This window comes from Chelonoidis abingdonii, chromosome 7, assembly GCF_003597395.2.
Source record: "Chelonoidis abingdonii isolate Lonesome George chromosome 7, CheloAbing_2.0, whole genome shotgun sequence".
Lineage (NCBI taxonomy): Eukaryota > Metazoa > Chordata > Testudines > Testudinidae > Chelonoidis > Chelonoidis abingdonii.
Window position 1 is genome coordinate 23,764,423 of NC_133775.1, and position 18,474 is coordinate 23,782,896.

The window sequence follows — 18,474 nt, forward strand, 5'->3', positions numbered from 1 at the left end:
CATTTGCAATATAGCCATGGTCATAAAAGGATTTTTTGTTTTACCTGTTTTCTGATCAAATCCACTTCTTACATGTGTGCCAGTCACAATGCTTCATTTACTGATACAATAAGTTTCAGTACTGTAAGAACTTCAAAGCCTATATGCCGTAGTTGCATAGGAGCATGCTATATTTTGTTCTGCCTTACGCATCATCATGCAAAACAAGCCATATGCTGACTACAGAATATTTATTGTTGACAATGTATGAGGGTAAAAAGAAAATGGCTTGATTTCAAGATACTTGAAGTGCTGTCAATTTAAAAAATCTTGTTTTGAATTGAAAATTGAGCAATTTTGTTACAGAGTGACTTAAGAAGAATAAATATCAAACACCAAAATGTCATTTTACAGAATCATTTTTCTAATCATAATCATATAAGAAGCGTGCATAAACATTCTCTTTTCAAGCTGAGAACGTTTTTTTGTGGGTGAAAACTGGAGAAAAGTTTACATGAAGTTTTCTTTTGAAAAGAGTATATAACTACATGTCAGTGATAGAATACATGAGTTTTACCTAAGATTTGTAGCAAACAATGTGGATCAAGCTCATGTCTCGTATTTCAGATATTTCCCCCCCTGCCATCCTCAGTACAATAATCCTTTGACTATGTCAACTGGAATAGTTCAGTATGTCTACTAGGATGTTCTCTTACTCTTTGAGGTATGTGGAAATTCAAAAATGCTTTTCTTGAAATCATTCTATTCATTGTTAAGAGCGACTCCCAACACACATATAAGGCAGATAGAGTGCCCCCCTGTGTTTATTTAGCACATCACTTACTGAGTCAACATTTCCTTGTCTATACTCGATTTTTTAAATGTCTACAATGCTTTAAAGACTTTGTTCAGTAACAAGATGTTGTTATAGACATTATTTTGATTTCCTGGAATGATCACACCACTATGGTTGCACAAGTCTCTTATGAAAGCGCTCAGCCTACACTGCGTACAACTAATCGTAACTTAAATTAACCACTTGAATTAACAGAATAACTAATAGCAACAGTAGGTTGTACTGGAGAGCAATTAAATACAATTAAATATCATGAATTATATTAAAATAAGAAGCACCTCAAAATGCAACCAGTAAAAGTACTGACAAGGTCCTTTAAATAATTTACAAATGTGACATTAGCTGAGTAAAAAGTCCCCTGAAAACCCATGTTTGAGGAAGATAAAAATTGTTGATGTTATAGGGCACCATATTCTCCATAATTTCACCATTCAAATAAAAATTAAAGATTATGATATTAAGGGAGACAAGGTGGTTGAGGTAATATTTTTTATTGGATCAATTTATGTTGGTGAGAGAGAGACAAGCTTTCAAGCTACACAGAGCTCTTGTTAAGGGCTGGGAAAGGCACAATGGCTATGTCTACTGGCAACTGATCAACAAAATGCTTGTCTTTCAGAGGTGTTAAAAAAAAACCCTCCCAAAAGACAAATGTTTTGTTGACGACAAGCACCGGTGGGAACAGCACTTTGTTGGTAGGAGTGCTCTCCTGCCGACACAGCTAACATTGCTCTTTGGGGGTAGAAGTTTTTGTCATCAGGAGAGATGATAAACAGTGACTACACTGTGTGCCTTTTAGCGGCACAGCGGTAACGACACAGTGTTGCTAAAGGCTGCATAGTGTAGACATAGCCTAAGTGCGTCACAGCTAAATACATGATCAAACAGATAGTTTAGCATAAGTAGTTAGCACATATTTTAAGGGATCATTCAATCTGAAGTAGCCCATTAGCACCTCTGCAGACACAGGACAAAAAGGGGAGTTAGTGGGTTGCAGATTGTTGCAATAAACCATAAATCCAGTGTCTTTATCAAGACCATGATTTTTAGTGTCTAGCCAAGTTATGAATGTAAGCTCCCAAGCTTGTGTTTTGAAAGTGTTGTGCAGGTTTCTTTTCAGGATGAGGACTGATGGAGAAAACTGGATTTGTTTAACATTGTTTCACTTAAAGTTGCATTTTTCAGGAACATAACTACAATGTTAAGTGAGGAGTTACTGTAATATGGTTGCTAAAATCTTTCCAAGTAGCTTTTTCTCATTTATGGTTAGTTAGATTTTTTATTGTATAAAGTATTACAAAAGGATTACATTACTCACCCTTCCTCAATGGAATTCTTTGTTCCTCTAGTTTTTTCTTTTTTTCTTTTTTTCTCAATGTGGGTGAAATGGAGAAAGCTGGTTGTTTTTTTCTTCTCAGACATAAAATAGGAAGCTTTTTAAAATTATTCATATATAAGACCTGTTAACAAAACAATTTTTATTTTAATTAAACATGCCATTATAATCAAGAAAATGAAGACTTGTAGCAAAAATACAGCATATAGTACTTTTTCCTATAAATAGTTACATAACCTATATAATTTTTTACTGATTTACAAAAAAAACCCTTCTTTTTTTGTTGGCTGCTACCCCTTTTTTTGCAAGACTATTTGTTACTAGGCAGAGTCTCTATTTGCTTGGCGAGGTGAATACTTGTTCCAACCCCACACCTCTGTAATCCTGGAAAAAATCCCAGCTTTTAGTCTAAACAACTCTTCACTCATCATCGGTTATACCAAGATGCATTCCTTTGTAGTTTTTCAGTGACAAGGACATCTTATCTTTAGCTATGTGAACAAACAAGGAGCCCTAAAGAACAGTTTATGATATTCTCAGTTTTTTAAGTGAATACAGCGCTTGCTTGTAAAACACATTTGAAGCTCACACCCTTTATTTATCCACAGAACTAGTACATGATATGCAGTAGCAGTTCATGACACGTTGTCATGCAAATGCGTCTAATCTTGACCTACTGTTTCCATCTCCAGGGTGAGAGGCGGTTTTTGTTTCTGTCCCCAGTGCATTCTGGCTTTTTTGATGAGACTGTCATACAAGGAAGCCAATTGATACTAATGGAGGTGATGCATTTTATGATGTAGATACCAGCCAACTGGAAATTGGACTGAAACTCATTTCACGTACACTGCGAAACAGCTATCAGATAACATTTTTCTCTTTTAGAGCCATGAGTCCTTTCTTGTAGGGATTAGGCCCAGATGCACCTAGAAAATCACAAGAACAACCCTACAATCCACAAAGCCTGAGTTAAGTGCCTAGGCTCTCTATGCACTAATGGGGAGATATAGGCAATCCACAAAAACCAACACACTAGGCAGAGAGCCTCCTAAACTAGCCAGTGGGAGATGCAAATGAGAGAAATGTGTCCAAAGTCATGCCCCTCTCTCAAAGATTGGTGCCTAAATCCAAGCTGCAAGGAGGTGCCTATGTCTTTAAAACACTTTCAGTAACAGAACACCTATCAGTAGCATTGCATTTATTTCACTGGTTTTGTAAAATCAGACAAAATGCTTGCATATTTCTACATTATATCAACAGACTGAGGGCAGATAAATACTTGAGTTTCATTCTTTCTCCTGGAGTTTCATCAGTTATTAATGTGATCCAGTTAGCTTCCTAGATTACTTCTGAAATACTTGCAAATTTTCACCATCATCACTAATATTTCCTTTGAATACCACAGGATGCTATTCTCAATTTAAACCATTTGTTCAGAACTCTGGCACTATTGCTTCACTGCTTTATTAGATTGATAAGTCTGCCTTCATCATGTTCATATTCTTATAATATTCCTTCTCTTTCAAGAAACTACAATTTATATGTATGATTATTTTGGAGCAGTCTTAACAGTATCAGATTAGTATTTTACTTCACAGTTCTAATCTTCCACAGTACTAAGAAAATATAACTCCTGGACAATTTAATAAGTGCCATAACTTAAATTCATAAAAGATGTTTTTATTTGAGAATAGATTTTAACTAGTTAAAAACAAAAGTTAAACACAACTTGATAAGATACAGTACATTTTTTTTATTAAAAATCATCATAGATTTGAAGTAAGAGATTTTAAAAGTTCAATAAAAGATTCAGCAAAAAGGAAGAAAATATGGAATAGCATTACAAATTGCTCTCTGTAAAACTTGTGGGGCATCACCACTATGGCCGAATAACAAGGTATGAAAGTAAAGAAAGCATGTCCTGCTGATAGGCGTTGAATTTGAAGATGTGTGCACAGTGTCTTTACAACAACTAAATGATGCATGGTATAAAGCATCTTTTTGTTTAAGTCCAACTGATGCAGTAGTATTCAGAGACTGAAAAGCAAACCTGAACACTACAAGGTCAATGGTTGCTATATTCTTTTACACCAAGCCAAGACTAAATTTGACCTTGAGTGCTTACCCTGGCTTGGGTATGTTGGTGGTTTAGATTCTCTGGTTAAGTTGTACATGAAAGAGAGCAGAGACTTCTCAATAGCTTAATCAAGGTTGGAATCTTATTACGACATTCTGAGTTTCCTAGAGCAACTACATTGTTAGTCAGTCCCTTTCAAGAGGCTGTTGGTAAGATTTTTTAATATTAGGATAGCTAACAAATAGTAATTTTTCTTGTTAATAAGTTGTTTTTGTAATATTTTCTTTTACTGTATGTTTGCAACAGATAAGGAAATGATAGCCACATAAATTGCACAGCAGGGTGAGAATTAGTTTATCCTGCTCCCCCAAATTCCAGGCGATTGAACAGTTTCAAACACCCATTAGTTTTATAATCCTTACTGGAGAAACATTTCCTCCTTCCTCTAAAAGGAAAATTCCTCTCTCCCCACCACCAGACTATGCAAATTCACAGGGTAAGAATCAGTTCTTACTGAATAAACTGAAATACATATTTTGTAAACAATCAGTATTTCTGAAACCAGTGGTGGAGGCAGCCATGTTATTGAAAAGTAGGATCATCTGCAATAATGATGACTGTGATCTGCTGTAATAACAACTTAACAATCACAGGAACTATTTCAATATGTATAAACATTAAATATATATGTTCTAAGGGAACTGAAAAAATTATGTACAATCTTACACCAGGCTCCAACAGTACTAATGTCAAAAATGACACATTCTCAACAAAATGCCCACTTCTGGCATTATTCTATAAACTATCAATCTTAATTAACTGTGAAAAAAGACTATATTATAGTTCATTTGTGATGAAAAGTATTTTTACCTCTTAAAAATGTAAATGTTTGTGTAGCGTGGTGACTACTCCACTCCTAAAATACAGGGGTTAAAGGTATCTCTGGAGAGGGCTGTGCCTGGGGATGGCTGACTGGGGAAGCAGCTGCAGCTGGGCCATGCCCCAAGCAGGCCACAGCTGGTCTGTATAAAAAGGCTGTGAGTCAGAAGCCCAAGGAGTCTTTTTCCAGGCTCGGAGAGAGCAGGGCTTGGCTGCCTGCAGAAAGGGTACTGGGAGTGAAGCAGGACTAGGGAAAGGCCAGGGGAGCTCCAGGCTGGCAACTCCCCAGGCTGCAGGGCCTGGTCCAAGGCCCACGGAGGTACTGGGAGATAGGAGGCAGGAGGTCCAACCCCCCCTTGCCTATGATGAGTGGCTTTTACACTGCAGTCTGCCCCAGTGAGCGGGGGCTAGATGGCGACTGGCAGTAGCCCAGGACTGAGGCAAGGTGGGGGTAGGGGGTGGGGGTTCCTCTGAGTGGGGAGACCTGGAGAAACAGTGGGGGTACTGCCAGGGGGCAGCACCCCAAACACAAGGGGCACTGGGTCCTGGAAGGGACATGGGGGGACAGCGGCAGCAGGACACTGGCCTGCAGAGGGCACTCTGTGCTGGAAAGAGCTAATTCCCAGAGACAACCAGCAGGAGGCGCCGCAAGGGTGAGCCCTGCACTGCTACAGTTAGGCTAAGGAAAATAAGTGCAGTTTTCCTATCTTTCTCTCTAATTCTTAAAATCACTTTTTATTAGCATCCATCTACATTTGTTGTAAACTAGTTGTTTAATTTTGTTACACTTTTTAAAGAGAAACCAAATGCTAATTGTGTGTAGGACACTAACCTAACTATGTCCATTTGTTAAGCCACTCAAGATTCTTAGGGTAGTGCTTTTAGAAGACTTCTGTAAATCAACATTTATAGATTCATAAGCAGAACCAAGCAGTATTCTAACTGAAGTGAAAACTTCAAGGGCTAATTTCAGCTCCAGTTAAGAGGAAGCAATTTTGCTGGTGTCAGTGGAATTCCACTTGCTTAAAGAGTCTGACTCATCACAACACTTGTGGAAGAATCGTCAGCTCAGGGTGTTTGAAATTCACTGCACTTTGTCATCATAGTCACACTGTTTTACGGAGTTTTCCATTCTGACCTGAGCTGAGGATGATTCATATTCTCCCCCAAGCCCCATGAGACCTGCCATGTAACAGAAAAAATATGTAAAAATTTAAAATAGTATACATTTAGAACAGTACTTTTCATAGACTTATGAAATGACAAAATGCCTCAGACTCTAGGCCTGAGCCTCATTTACACTCAGGCCCTGGCATGGTAAAAGAGTTTTAGCATGGTTTAAAGAACTTTACTATAAATAAGAATCAGGTCCTCTAGGTACAGTGATCATATCATCCACCACTAAAATGTATCTATCTCAGGAGTGCAAACCAAGCAACCACTCTGCTGAAAGATACAACCCTCAGCAGCAGTTTCCTCTGTGGTCCAAAATTTCCCTTTCCAAAGTTCAGAACTTTATTTATGGGCATTTCTATGGAGATCTGCCATATTCATTCTAGACCAGTGCAAAAAGCACTGCTAGATTAAAGGATCAGTGAAAGTTTTAAAGTTCAATAACTCACATATGATCAAGTATCAGAGGGGTAGCCGTGTTAGTCTGGATCTGTAAAAGCAGCAGAGAATCCTGTGGCACCTTATAGACTAACAGACGTTTTGGAGCATGAGCTTTCGTGGGTGAATACCTACTTCGTCTACATGCATCTGACGAAGTGGGTATTCACCCACGAAAGCTCATGCTCCAAAATGTCTGTTAGTCTATAAGGTGCCACAGGATTCTCTGCTGCTTTCACATATGATCAGAGCTAGACACTAATGCTGTATATCATAGGCAAGTTTTTTCCGCTGTTATATATCATGTGTATCTAATGCCAGCAAGTCATATAACTTCAAGTTCCAGGATTCTATTATTCTGGCTACTTGTTTGCTTTTCCTTTCACTTCCACTCCCTTACTTCAACACCAGTTATACCAAATATTGCAAGAGCTAAAAGCTAAAATTGGAGTTGTATACATCCGAAACCTTTGAACCAATCATTCAAATGTTATAGAGCATGACCCATTAACTGAAAGGACAAATTCCCACAGATCCTGAAAGAAGGATCACACCAATAAAGCATTAACTGTATTGCATGTTCACCAGATTTTATCTGTTAAAATCTAACTGCAGATTTTAAAGTTGGGTATCTCACACTACTAGGGATGAAAATACTGTGTGAGCTTCTCTAATTACTGCTCCTAGACCAGTGACCAGAAAGGAAAGGGTTAGATCTATGGCTTTCACTGGAAAACAGATGACAAGGAAAGCACATTGTTTAAGGCTATAAAACTGATTATTAAAAGAGCTCTGTGTCAGGCCCAGGATAAAAGAAACACAAAAAGCTAGAATTAGATGAGGAAATTTACAGGCAATATCAGATTGCTGGCAATTGACAAGTACCTTTCCAGACTCTTGGGGTGCCTGCAGCTATGATTGGAACCACCTCTGGTAATGTATCGTGTTTTTTTTTTACGTTCAAATTAACAAGATAGGTGGTTTAAAATTGATCAAAATAATACTAAGAATTTTTTCCACATTAAATTCATTCAGTAATTAAAGTTGTAACATACAACCATATAAAAAGAGGCTGTATAAAAAGAGGTTATTTTGGATTTAACTCCAAAAAAGAAGATTCCTGATTCTCTTCTATGAGGAGGAAAACTAGTTACGTGCAAAAGTGGGACATGGCATCCTATCTAGTATCTGACAAAAGTAAGAAAGCACAGAGAAGGCAGGAAAACAGAATTCTATTTGTAAAAAGGAAACAAATATGCTTTTCTATTCATACAAGTGGGTTTTCTAATGCTCTTTACTTTTGTACCACAGAATAGCAGAATTGTACTTTTAAACTGTGTGAAAAGATATGAAAAAGATATTTAAATAATGGAAGTGCACTGAATGGCATGTAGCTTTTACAAAATTGCACAGCACTATCAATCAACATAATATAATATTTAGAACTACAGCATGTACACTAAACATTAGCGTTCCTGTCTTTATCATGCATTTGTATTATCATGCATTTGTATCACACCAGCATTTTATTATTTGTTCGGGACATGCAGGAAGAAAGACAAGAGGTGAGGGATGTGGTTTAATTAGGCCATAACTTTATCAACTTAGTTCATCTGGGAACTATCCTGCAATATACTGTACAATACAGGTGATGATTCCTTCCTTAATCATTTGCACCTTGTAGAGGGCTGCCATCCTCCTTCCACAGCTGTTCCCCAGCCAGCTGCTGGGACTTCAAAACCCTTTCCTCAAATATGGGTTATGAGGCTAGCTCCTCATAATACCAGACATCAGGTACCCCCAGCATACCCTACATCTACTTTCAATTCCAGTTAATCTGGGACCTGGTCCCTTTATAGAATAAATACCTGCACTGGACACAAGGAGATGCCAGTAATTAGCTTGGCTGCTTCCCTCCCCACCCTCAGCTGGTTTCCCAGATAGTTAACGTTTCTGTCACTAACTTGAGCCAAAAATATACCCACTCCCCAGTCAGAGAGGTGTACCTCATTCTCCCTAAAGAAGGAGGCTCCTGCTGGAAAGACTGGGTGTAAATGCCCTCCCCTGGGTGCGCTTGGGCCAATGTTTTACCTGCCCACCTGTTCAGTTGATGCCTTCCCTGCCTCTCTCACAATCCCTGAGAGAGGGGGAACCCTTAAAGGACCCAGTACTCGTTTCCCCCTCTAAGTCTAGACAAAGACCATCCTGTCTTTGAGGCTGTATGGTTTGCAATACAGCTTGTAAAACAGAGCCTTAAATGTCAAGAACAAAAGTTTTTCAATAGATGCTCTTTATTCTTAACAGATTTTCCTGGAATATTTAGAATGATCCTTGGCGCTATATGCAGAGTCCAGATTTTTCTGAAAATAGTTATTAAATTTATATTTAATAGTACACTCACTTGTTTCCCAGATGTAAGCTTTTTGTCCTCAGTATTCTGTTCTGGTTTAATGATGTGATACATAAAGCTTTTACTATTACATACTGGAAGTATGCTTTGACTGTAAATTTGTTTCACTCCATCTCTGATATGTCTCTGTGGAAGAACTTCATCCAAAGGAATTGTGCTGTAAAAACAGAACTTCTGTTACATTAGTTCACAACAAATAAAAAAGTAGGTATTTCTGAATAATCTGGACAGTTGATTCGTTTATTGTTGTTAAAGAACAAAGTGAACCACAATACTTATAATTTCCTCCTGTACATCATTATTACTTAAGAAAAAGAGAGGGAATTATACGCCAAAACCAATGTTAATTAAATATTTAGGTTGAAACCTTACTGGCATAAAAGACAGAAAATGCACAGTTAAGATTCTAATTTAACTCGGTTTCCTAGCTGATATATACAGTAAAATATCTTATTTTACTATATACAAAATAAGAAAAACTGGAAAGGCTCTTGAGTTAAATGCAAGTCTCGCAGTTGTATTAAGAGGGTATTCAAAGGGGAAAAAAGCAAGGAAAGGTGCATTGGGCTGATTGGCTGAGGTGAAGGAGAAGTAAGAAAAAGGCCTATACCAAAAGGCTTCACAAAAAGGCCTAACAAATTAATCCGTGTTAGATTCCATTCAGGTCAAGATTTTGGCAAAAGCTTTCTAATGCTGTAAAACTAGGTCTTTAGAGGTGGTGTTTAGCTGTATAGAATCAGAGGGGTAGTCATGTTTGTCTGGATCTGTAAAAGCATGAGCTTTCGTGGGTGAATACTCACTTTGTCGGATGCATCCGATGAAGTGGGTATTCACCCATGAAAGCTCATGCTCTAAAATGTCTGTTAGTCTATAAGGTGCCACAGCACTCTTAGCTGTATAGATATTACCTGATTTTTATTAGCTAAACTTGTAAATTAGCTAAACTTGTATTTTATTGCTAATTAAAACATACATTTAGATATACACATGGATTTCTGACTTTTTTCTGCTTTTCCTCTCTATACTGATTTTTAAATGACTCAATTCCATGCTATATATCTTTAATTACATTTAGGTTTGGCAGAATTCAGTTATTTTAATCATTTTGACTTCTAAAATTTATTTTTAAATTTTTTTTAGATTTTTAAATATCAGAGAGGTAGCCGTGTTAGTCTGGATCTATAAAGGCAGCAAAGAATCCTGTGGCACTTTATAGATTAACAGACGTTTTGGAGCATGAGCTTTCGTGGGTGAATACCCACTTCGTCGGATGCACGTAGTGGAAATTTCCAGGGGCAGGTATATATATGCAAGCAAGCTAGAGATAACGAGGTTAGTTCAATCAGGGAGGATGAGGTGTCTTTTTCCTAGTTAGTGGAATGTAATTGACACATAAATTTGATCGGTGCTTGCTGTCTAGAGTGTTGAGTTAGCTGCGTTATCCCAAATATTTATTAAAATAAAATTTAATCACCACTTGTTCTCCCATGCATAAGAATTTGATTGTCCAAGTTATTTTAGTAAGATCAGACAGTCACGGGCAATGAAACAAAATGAATGGAAGCCTGTTGACAGAGGAGGGACCAACTAAGACATGCCAACACGGCGCTTGCTAGCATCTCCAGCCCCAACGGCTGCTCTTGCATCAAGTGGCTGGACCCACACCGTTCAGCTCACATAGGAAGCAGTTAAGGCTGTCCTCGCAGCCCGGCGGCTATACACGCTGCCTCTCCAGCCTTGCCCCAGATTAGTACCAAATCCGGAGAAGTCCCTGAAAATGTCTATGGAATCTGTGACCTCCCTGACAGAATTGTATCCCTTACTTAGCATCGAAATCCTATCATCTGAGTGTACAGTGTCTATGGTGGACAACAGCTGACTTTTCCACATGACAAGTAGAAAACTATATAGGATCTAAAACAAAGATGAAAAACCCTATATTTAGGCCCAAACCCATTAAATCAAATGGGAACCTCTCACTACTCAGTGGTTGATCGCTTTGGAAAAAAGGAGCTCATGTTTACAATACACAGTGATTCTGAGTTCTTTCCATGTTACTGTCAGCTATGTGTGAAGGGCAAAAGATTCCTGAAAGGAATGTAAATATATTACTTGGAAGGCTTTGAACTATCTGTAAACAATGATTTTCACTTATACATACTATAGACAAAAATCTCCATCTAATCAAAAATGTAACAGGTAGGCAAAGTTAGGAAAATGCACTTGAGAATTAGATGAATTAATTTATGAATTGTATATTTGATGATTTGACAATTTTCTAACATTTTATAACCATTAAAATGTAACTTTGAATTTTAATGTTCTACTCCTTCAAATCCACCAACAATTTCAACAAGCTTCCACTCCACCATTCACCATCAAAAGCACGCTGATATCCAATCTTACACGGAGTTCCACTTTCCCTAGAACATCCACGGTTGCCACAATAAGTATCTCACATTAACACCACCCTATACCACCACACCTACCCCCTAATGCCCTACCTTCCGCCTATCCAGCTTCTATCCCAGCCATCACCACGATCCATGTACTACAGCCAAGCCACTGAGGTTAAAAAACCACATCTGCTCTTAAACTCCTCAGACAAGCCACACATCTAACCAAAACAATCTCCTACCCAAGCCCCATTTCTCACAAACTACCACATTACCCCCGCACGAGCGCAATAAAAAACAGCATCAACCAGCAGCCACACCTACCCAAAAAGCCTCCTACTTGCAAGACAAAACCAAGAAAAGAAAGCGCCAACAGGAACCTCCATTGGCCATCACATACAGTCCCCCAGCTAAACCCAACCCAAGCTCATCAGGATCTACAACCATCCTAGACCAATGATCCCACAACTTTCACAAGCCTTGATGTGGCAGGCCAGTCCTTGACCACTAGACAACCTGCAACCTGAAAACATATTCTTACCCTTTAACTGCACACCCCAAAACCATTAAGAACTCCCCTAGCTCAGGACACCAATCCATGAAACAAACCTCAGAATTCCACGAACTTTCTCCACACGAGTATCACAGCATGACAACCACTGCATCATGGACCTAACGCAATCAGCCACACCATCACACAGTTCAATACACCATGCACTTCATCCAGCACTAATTAAATGTAAATAGCCAGCATATCCAGCAATGCCCCTCTGGCTATGGACATTGGCCAAAACTGGACAGTGCTCTACGCAAATCGATAAAGTGGACACAAATCTAGATATAGGTAATGGCAATATACAAAAACACTTGATAGAAGCACACCAATCTTCAACCTCCGCCTGGACCACACAAATAAGCAGACCTTAATGTGGCCATCCTGCAGCAAAAAAAACTTCAGGACCAGACTTCAAAGAGAAAGCTGCTGAGCTTCAGTTCATCTGGCAAATTTACACCATCAGCCCAGGAATAAACAAAGACTTGCTGATAGCTTTGCCAACTATCAAAAGCCAGTTTCTTCTCCCTGGTTTTTCACAACGTCCACGCTAGAACAGGCCTCCTATCTAGAGCCCCTGCACCCAGACTAGAGGCACGTTCACGCCGCCACAAGAGGCTAAAGGAAATAAGTGCAAATGTTTTCCTATCCTTTCTCCTCTAATTCTTCTAACAATCACTCTTTTTTTCAATTCAGGCATCCATCTCAATTTGTCTGTAATAGTTGTTTTAATTTTGTTTCACCACATTTTTAAAGAGAAACTCGCACCCCGTCAAAGATCGCTCTATTTGTGGTGTAGGACACTACACACTATACTATGTCATCCGTGTTAAGGCCACTCAGAATCTCTTAGGGTAAGCGCTTTAAGAAGAAACTTCTTGTAAATGTTTCAACATTATCAGATTCATAAGCAGAACCAAGGACAGCCCAGCATCACACACCATAAACTCCAAGCCACCCACAACTAGCACAACCCCACTGAAGTGAAAACAATATCAGCCCCCAAACCGAATACAAATCAAACCTCATTCCTGGCCCTCTTTATCCCACAGGGGCCCGTTAAAAGACCTATATTTCCATGGCCACTGAAGTCCCAAAAGCGGCTCTAGATAGGGGGTCAGCTCCCAACAAAGATTTCTAATATAACGCGAGTGTCAACAGGGGGCGGGCGCTTTTGGCTGGTGTCAGGGAATTCCCTTGCTTAAAGAGTCTGATCATCACCATTGTGCGAACCAATTCTCCAATATAGAGCTAAGGTATGTCTTGAAAATTCACTGCACCTTTGTCCATCCAATAGTCCACCACCGTGTTTTAGGAAGTTTTCCCATTCTGACCTGTCAGAGCTGAGGATGATTCAATTCTCCCCCAATACCCCATGAGACCTGCCATCGTAACAGAAAAAATATGTAAATATGTAACTTTAAATATACAGACCTAGAACATCACTTTTCATTAACTTATGAAATGAAAAAGCCTCAGACTCTAGGCTGAGCCTCATTTACACTCAAGGCCCTGGCAATGGAAAAAGAGTTTAGCATGTCTTAAAAACTTTACTATAAATAAGAATCAGGTCCTCTTAGGTACAGTGATACTAAATCAATCATCCACCACAAAAGTATCTATCAAGAGTGCAAACCAAGCACAACCATCCTGCTGCTGAAAAGATACAAACGCTCTGCAGCAGTTCTCTGGTGGTCCAAAAATTTCTCACGTTTCCAAAGTTCGGAACTTTATTATGGGCATTTCTATGGAGATCTGCCAATTCATTCTAGACCAGTGCAAAAAGCACGCTAGAAAAGGATCAGTGAAGTTTTAAAGTTCAATAACTCCATTAGATCACAGTAATAGAGGGGTAGGCGTGTTAGTCTGGATCTGTAAAACAGAGAGAATCCTGTGCGCACCTTATAGACAACAGCCGTTTTGAGAGCATAGCTTCGTGGGTGAAACCTACTTCGTCTACATGCATCTTCATCGAAGTGTATTCCACCCACGAATCTCATGCTCCAAAATGTCTGTTAGTACTATAGGTGCCACAGATCTCGATGCTGTTTCACATATGTATCAGAGCTGACACCAATCGTATATCATAGGCAAGTTTTTTTCGCTGTTATATATTGTGATCTACATGCCAGCAGTCATATAACTTCCAAGTTCCAGGATTCTTATTATTTCTGGCTACATAATTGTTGCTTTCCTTTCACTTCCCACTCCTCTTACTTCAAACCCATTTTATACCAAATATTGCAAGAGCTAAAAGCTAAAATTGGAGTTTGTATTACACCGAAACCTTCACCAATCATTCAAACATTGTTCTCATAGAATTGTCCACCCTTACATAGAAGGACAAATTCCCAACAGATCCTGAAAGAAGGATCACACAATAAAGCATTAACTGTATATGCCAGTCACCAGATTTTATCTTTAAAATCTAACTGCAGATTTTAAAGTTGGTATCTCACACTACTAGGGATGAAAATACTGTGTGAGCTGTTCTAATTACTGCTCCTAGACCAGTGACCAGAAAGAAGGGTTAGATCTATGGCTTTCACTGGAAAACAGATGACAAGCGAAAGCACATTGTTAGGCTATAAAACTGTTATTAAAAGAGCTCTGTGTCAGGCCCAGGATAAAAAGAAACACAAAAAGTACTAGAATTAGATGAGGAATATTACAGGCAATATCAGATTGCTGGCAATTGACAAGTACCTTTCCAGACTCTTGGGTGCCTGCAGCTGGATTGAACAACTCTGTAAGTATCGTGTTTTTTTTTACGTTACAAATTAACAAGATAGGTGTTTTAAAATTGATCAAAATAATACTAAGAATTTTTCCAATTAAATTCATTCAGTAATTAAAGTTGTAACATACAACCATATAAAAAGAGCTGTATAAAAAAGAGTTATTTGGATTTAACTCCAAAAAAGAAGATTCCTTGATTCTCTTCTATGAGGAGGAAACTAGTACGTGCAAAAGTGGGGACATGGCATCCTATCTAGTATCTGACAAAGTAAGAAAGCACAGAGAAGGCAAGGAAAACAGAATCTATTTGTAAAAAGGAAACAAATATGCTTTTCTATTCATACATGGTTTTTCTAATGCTCTTTACTTTTGTACCACAGAATAGCAGAATTGGTACTTTAAACTGTGTGAAAAGATTGAAAAAGATATTTAAATAATGAAGTGCACTGAGCAATGTAGCTTTTACAAAATGCACACACTATCAATCAACATAATAAATATTTGAAACTACAGCATGTACACATAAACATACGCGTTCCTGTTTTAATATGCATTGTAAATTATCATGCTTGTACACACCAGCATTTTATATTTGTTCGGGACATGCAGGAAGAAAGACAAGAGGTGAGAGGATGTGGTTTAATTAGGCCATAACTTATCAACTTAGTTCATCTGGGACTATCACTGCAATATACTGTGACAATACAGGTGATATTCCTTCCTTAATCATTTGCACCTTGTAGAGGCTGCCATCTCCCTCCACAGCTGTTCCCCACAAAGCTCTGGCGATTCAAAACCCTTCCTCAAGTACACTCCGGTTATATGAGGCTAGTCCTTCATAAACCAGACATCAGAGTACCCCCAGCATACCCACAATTACTACTTCAATTCCAGTTAATCTGGACCTGGTCCTCTTTAGAATAAATACCTGCACTGGCACAAGAGATGCAGTAATTAGCTTGGCGCTTCCCTCCCCACCCTCAGTGGTTCTCCAAGATAGTTAACGTTTCTGCACACTTGAGCCAAAAATATACCCACTCCCAGTCAGAGAGGTGTACCTCATTCTCCCTAAAGAAGAGGAGCTCTGCTTGGAGGAAGAATGGGTGAAATGCCTCCCCTGGGTGCGCTTGGCCAATGTTTTACCTGCCCACCTGTTCAGTTGATGCCTTCGCCTCTACAATCCCTGAGAGAGAGGGGAACCCTAAAGACCCAGTACTCGTTCCCCCTCTAAGTCTGAGCAAAGACCATCCTGTCTTTGAGCTGATGGTTTGCAATACAGTTGTAAAACAGAGCTTAAATGTCAAGAACAAAGTTTTCAATAGATGCTCTTTTTCTTAACAGATTTTCCTGGAATATTTCGAATGATCCTTGGCGCTATATCAGAGCAAGATTGTTGAAATATTATTAAATTTATATTTAATAGTACACTCTATTGTTTCCCAGATTAACTTTTGTCCTCAGTTCTGTTCTGGTAATGATGTGATACATAAAGCTTTTACTATTACATACTGGAAGTATTGCTTTGACTGTAAATTGTTTCACTCCATCTCTGATATGTCTCTGTGGAAGCACTTCATCCAAAGGAATTGTGCTGTAAAAAACAGAACTTCTGTTACATTAGTTCACAACAATAAAAAGTAGGTATTTCTGAATAATCTGGACAGTTGATTCGTTATTGTGTTAAGAAACAAAGTGAACCACAATCCTAAATTTCCTCTGTAATCATTATTACTTAAGAAAAAGAGAGGGAATTATACGCCAAAACCAATGTAATTAAATATATTAGGTTGAAACCTTACTGGCATAAAAGACAGAAAATGCACAATTAAGATTCTATTTAACTCGGTTCCTACTGATATTACAGTAAAAAATAATCTATATTTCTATACTAATATACAAAATAAGAAAAACTGGAAAGGCTCTGAGTTAAATGCAAGTCTCGCAGTTGTATTAAAGGTATTCAAAGGGAAAAAAGCAAGGAAAGGTGCATTGGCTGATTGGCTGAGGTGAAGGAGAAGTAAGAAAAAGGCCTATACCAAAAGGCTTCACAAAAAAGGCCTAAACAAATTAATCCGTGTTAGATTCCATCAGGTCAAGATTTGGCAAAAGTCTTCTAATGCTGTAAAACTAAGGTCTTTAGAGGTGTGTTTAGCTGTATAGAATCAGAGGGTAGTCAGTTTTGTCTGGCTTGTAAAGCATGAGCTTTCGGTGGTGAATACTCACTTTGTCGATGCATCCGATGAAAGTGGTATTCACCCAATGAAAGCTCATGCCTCTAAAAGTCTGTTAGTCTAATAAGGTGCCACAGCACTCTTAGCTGTATAGATATTACTTGTTTTATTAGCTAAACTTGTAAATAGCTAAACTTGTATTTTATTGCTAATTAAAACAAACATTAGATATACACATGATTTTCTGACTTTTTCTGCTTTTCCTTCTATACTGATTTTAAATGACTCAATTCATGCTATATATCTTTAATTACATTTAGGTTTGGCAGAATTCAGTTATTTAATCATTTTTGACTTCTAAATTATTTTTTAAATTTTTTAGATTTTAAATATCAGAGAGGTAGCCGTGTTACGTCTGTGATCTATAAAGGCAGCAAGAATCCTGTGGCACTTTAATAGATTAACAGACTTTTGGAGCATGAGCTTTCGTGGGTGAATACCCACTTCGTCGATGCACGTAGGTCGAAATTTCCAGGGGCAGGTTATATATATGCAAGCAAGCTAGAGATAACGAGTAGTTCAATCGGGAGGGGATGAGGCCCTGTTCTAGCAGTGAGAGGTGTGAAAACCAAGGGAGGAGAAACTGGTTTTGTAGTTGGCAAGCATTCACAGTCTTTGTTTAATCCTGGCTGATGGTGTCAAATTTGCAGATGAACTGAAGCTCAGCAGTTTCTCTTTGAAGTCTGGTCCTGAAGTTTTTTTTGCTGCAGGATGGCCACCTTAAGGTCTGCTATTGTGTGGCCAGGGAGGTTGAAGTGTTTCTCCTACAGGTTTTTGTATATTGCATTCCTAATATCTGATTTGTGTCCATTTATCCTTTTCCGTAGAGACTGTCCAGTTTGGCAATGTACATAGCAGAGGGGCATTGCTGGCATATGCTGGCATATATACATATTAACGTGCAGGTTTTTTGGTGAACGTGCAGGTATGAACTGGTGATGGTGTGGCTGATCTGGTTAGGTCCTGTGATGGTGTCGCTGGTGTAGATATGTGGGCAGAGTTGGCATCGAGGTTTGTTTCATGGATTGGTTCCTGAGCTAGAGTTACTAATGGTCGGTGTGCAGTTACTGGTAAGAATATGTTTCAGGTTGGCAGGTTGTCTGTGGGCAAGGACTGCCTGCCACCAAGGCTTGTGAAAGTGTGGGATCATTGTCAAGGATGGTTGTAGATCCTGATGATGCATTGGGGGGTTTAGCTCCGGGGACTGTATGTGATGGCCAATGGAGTCCTGTTGGTTTCTTTCTTGGTTTGTCTTGCAGTAGGAGGCTTTTGGTACATGTCTGGCTCTGTTGATGCTGTTTTCTTATTTCCTCGTGCGGGTATTGTAGTTTTGAGAATGCTTGGTGGAGATTTTTGTAGATGTTGGTCTCTGTCTGAGGAGTAGAGCAGATGCTGTTTTTTACCTCA

At 38.7% G+C, this 18,474-nt stretch overlaps 1 protein-coding gene across 1 annotated transcript in view; it reads right to left on the bottom strand.

Moving 5' to 3' along the window:
- Positions 1 to 18,474, bottom strand: part of LRRIQ3 (leucine rich repeats and IQ motif containing 3) — a 71,633-nt gene that overhangs the window by 12,750 nt on the left and 40,409 nt on the right. Inside the window, exons 5-6 of the mRNA XM_032782126.2 lie at positions 9,140 to 9,305; positions 2,154 to 2,295 (exon numbers count right to left, since the gene is read on the bottom strand). Coding sequence (XP_032638017.1) covers positions 2,154 to 2,295; positions 9,140 to 9,305 — 308 coding nt within the window. The remainder of the gene's footprint in view (positions 1 to 2,153; positions 2,296 to 9,139; positions 9,306 to 18,474) is intronic.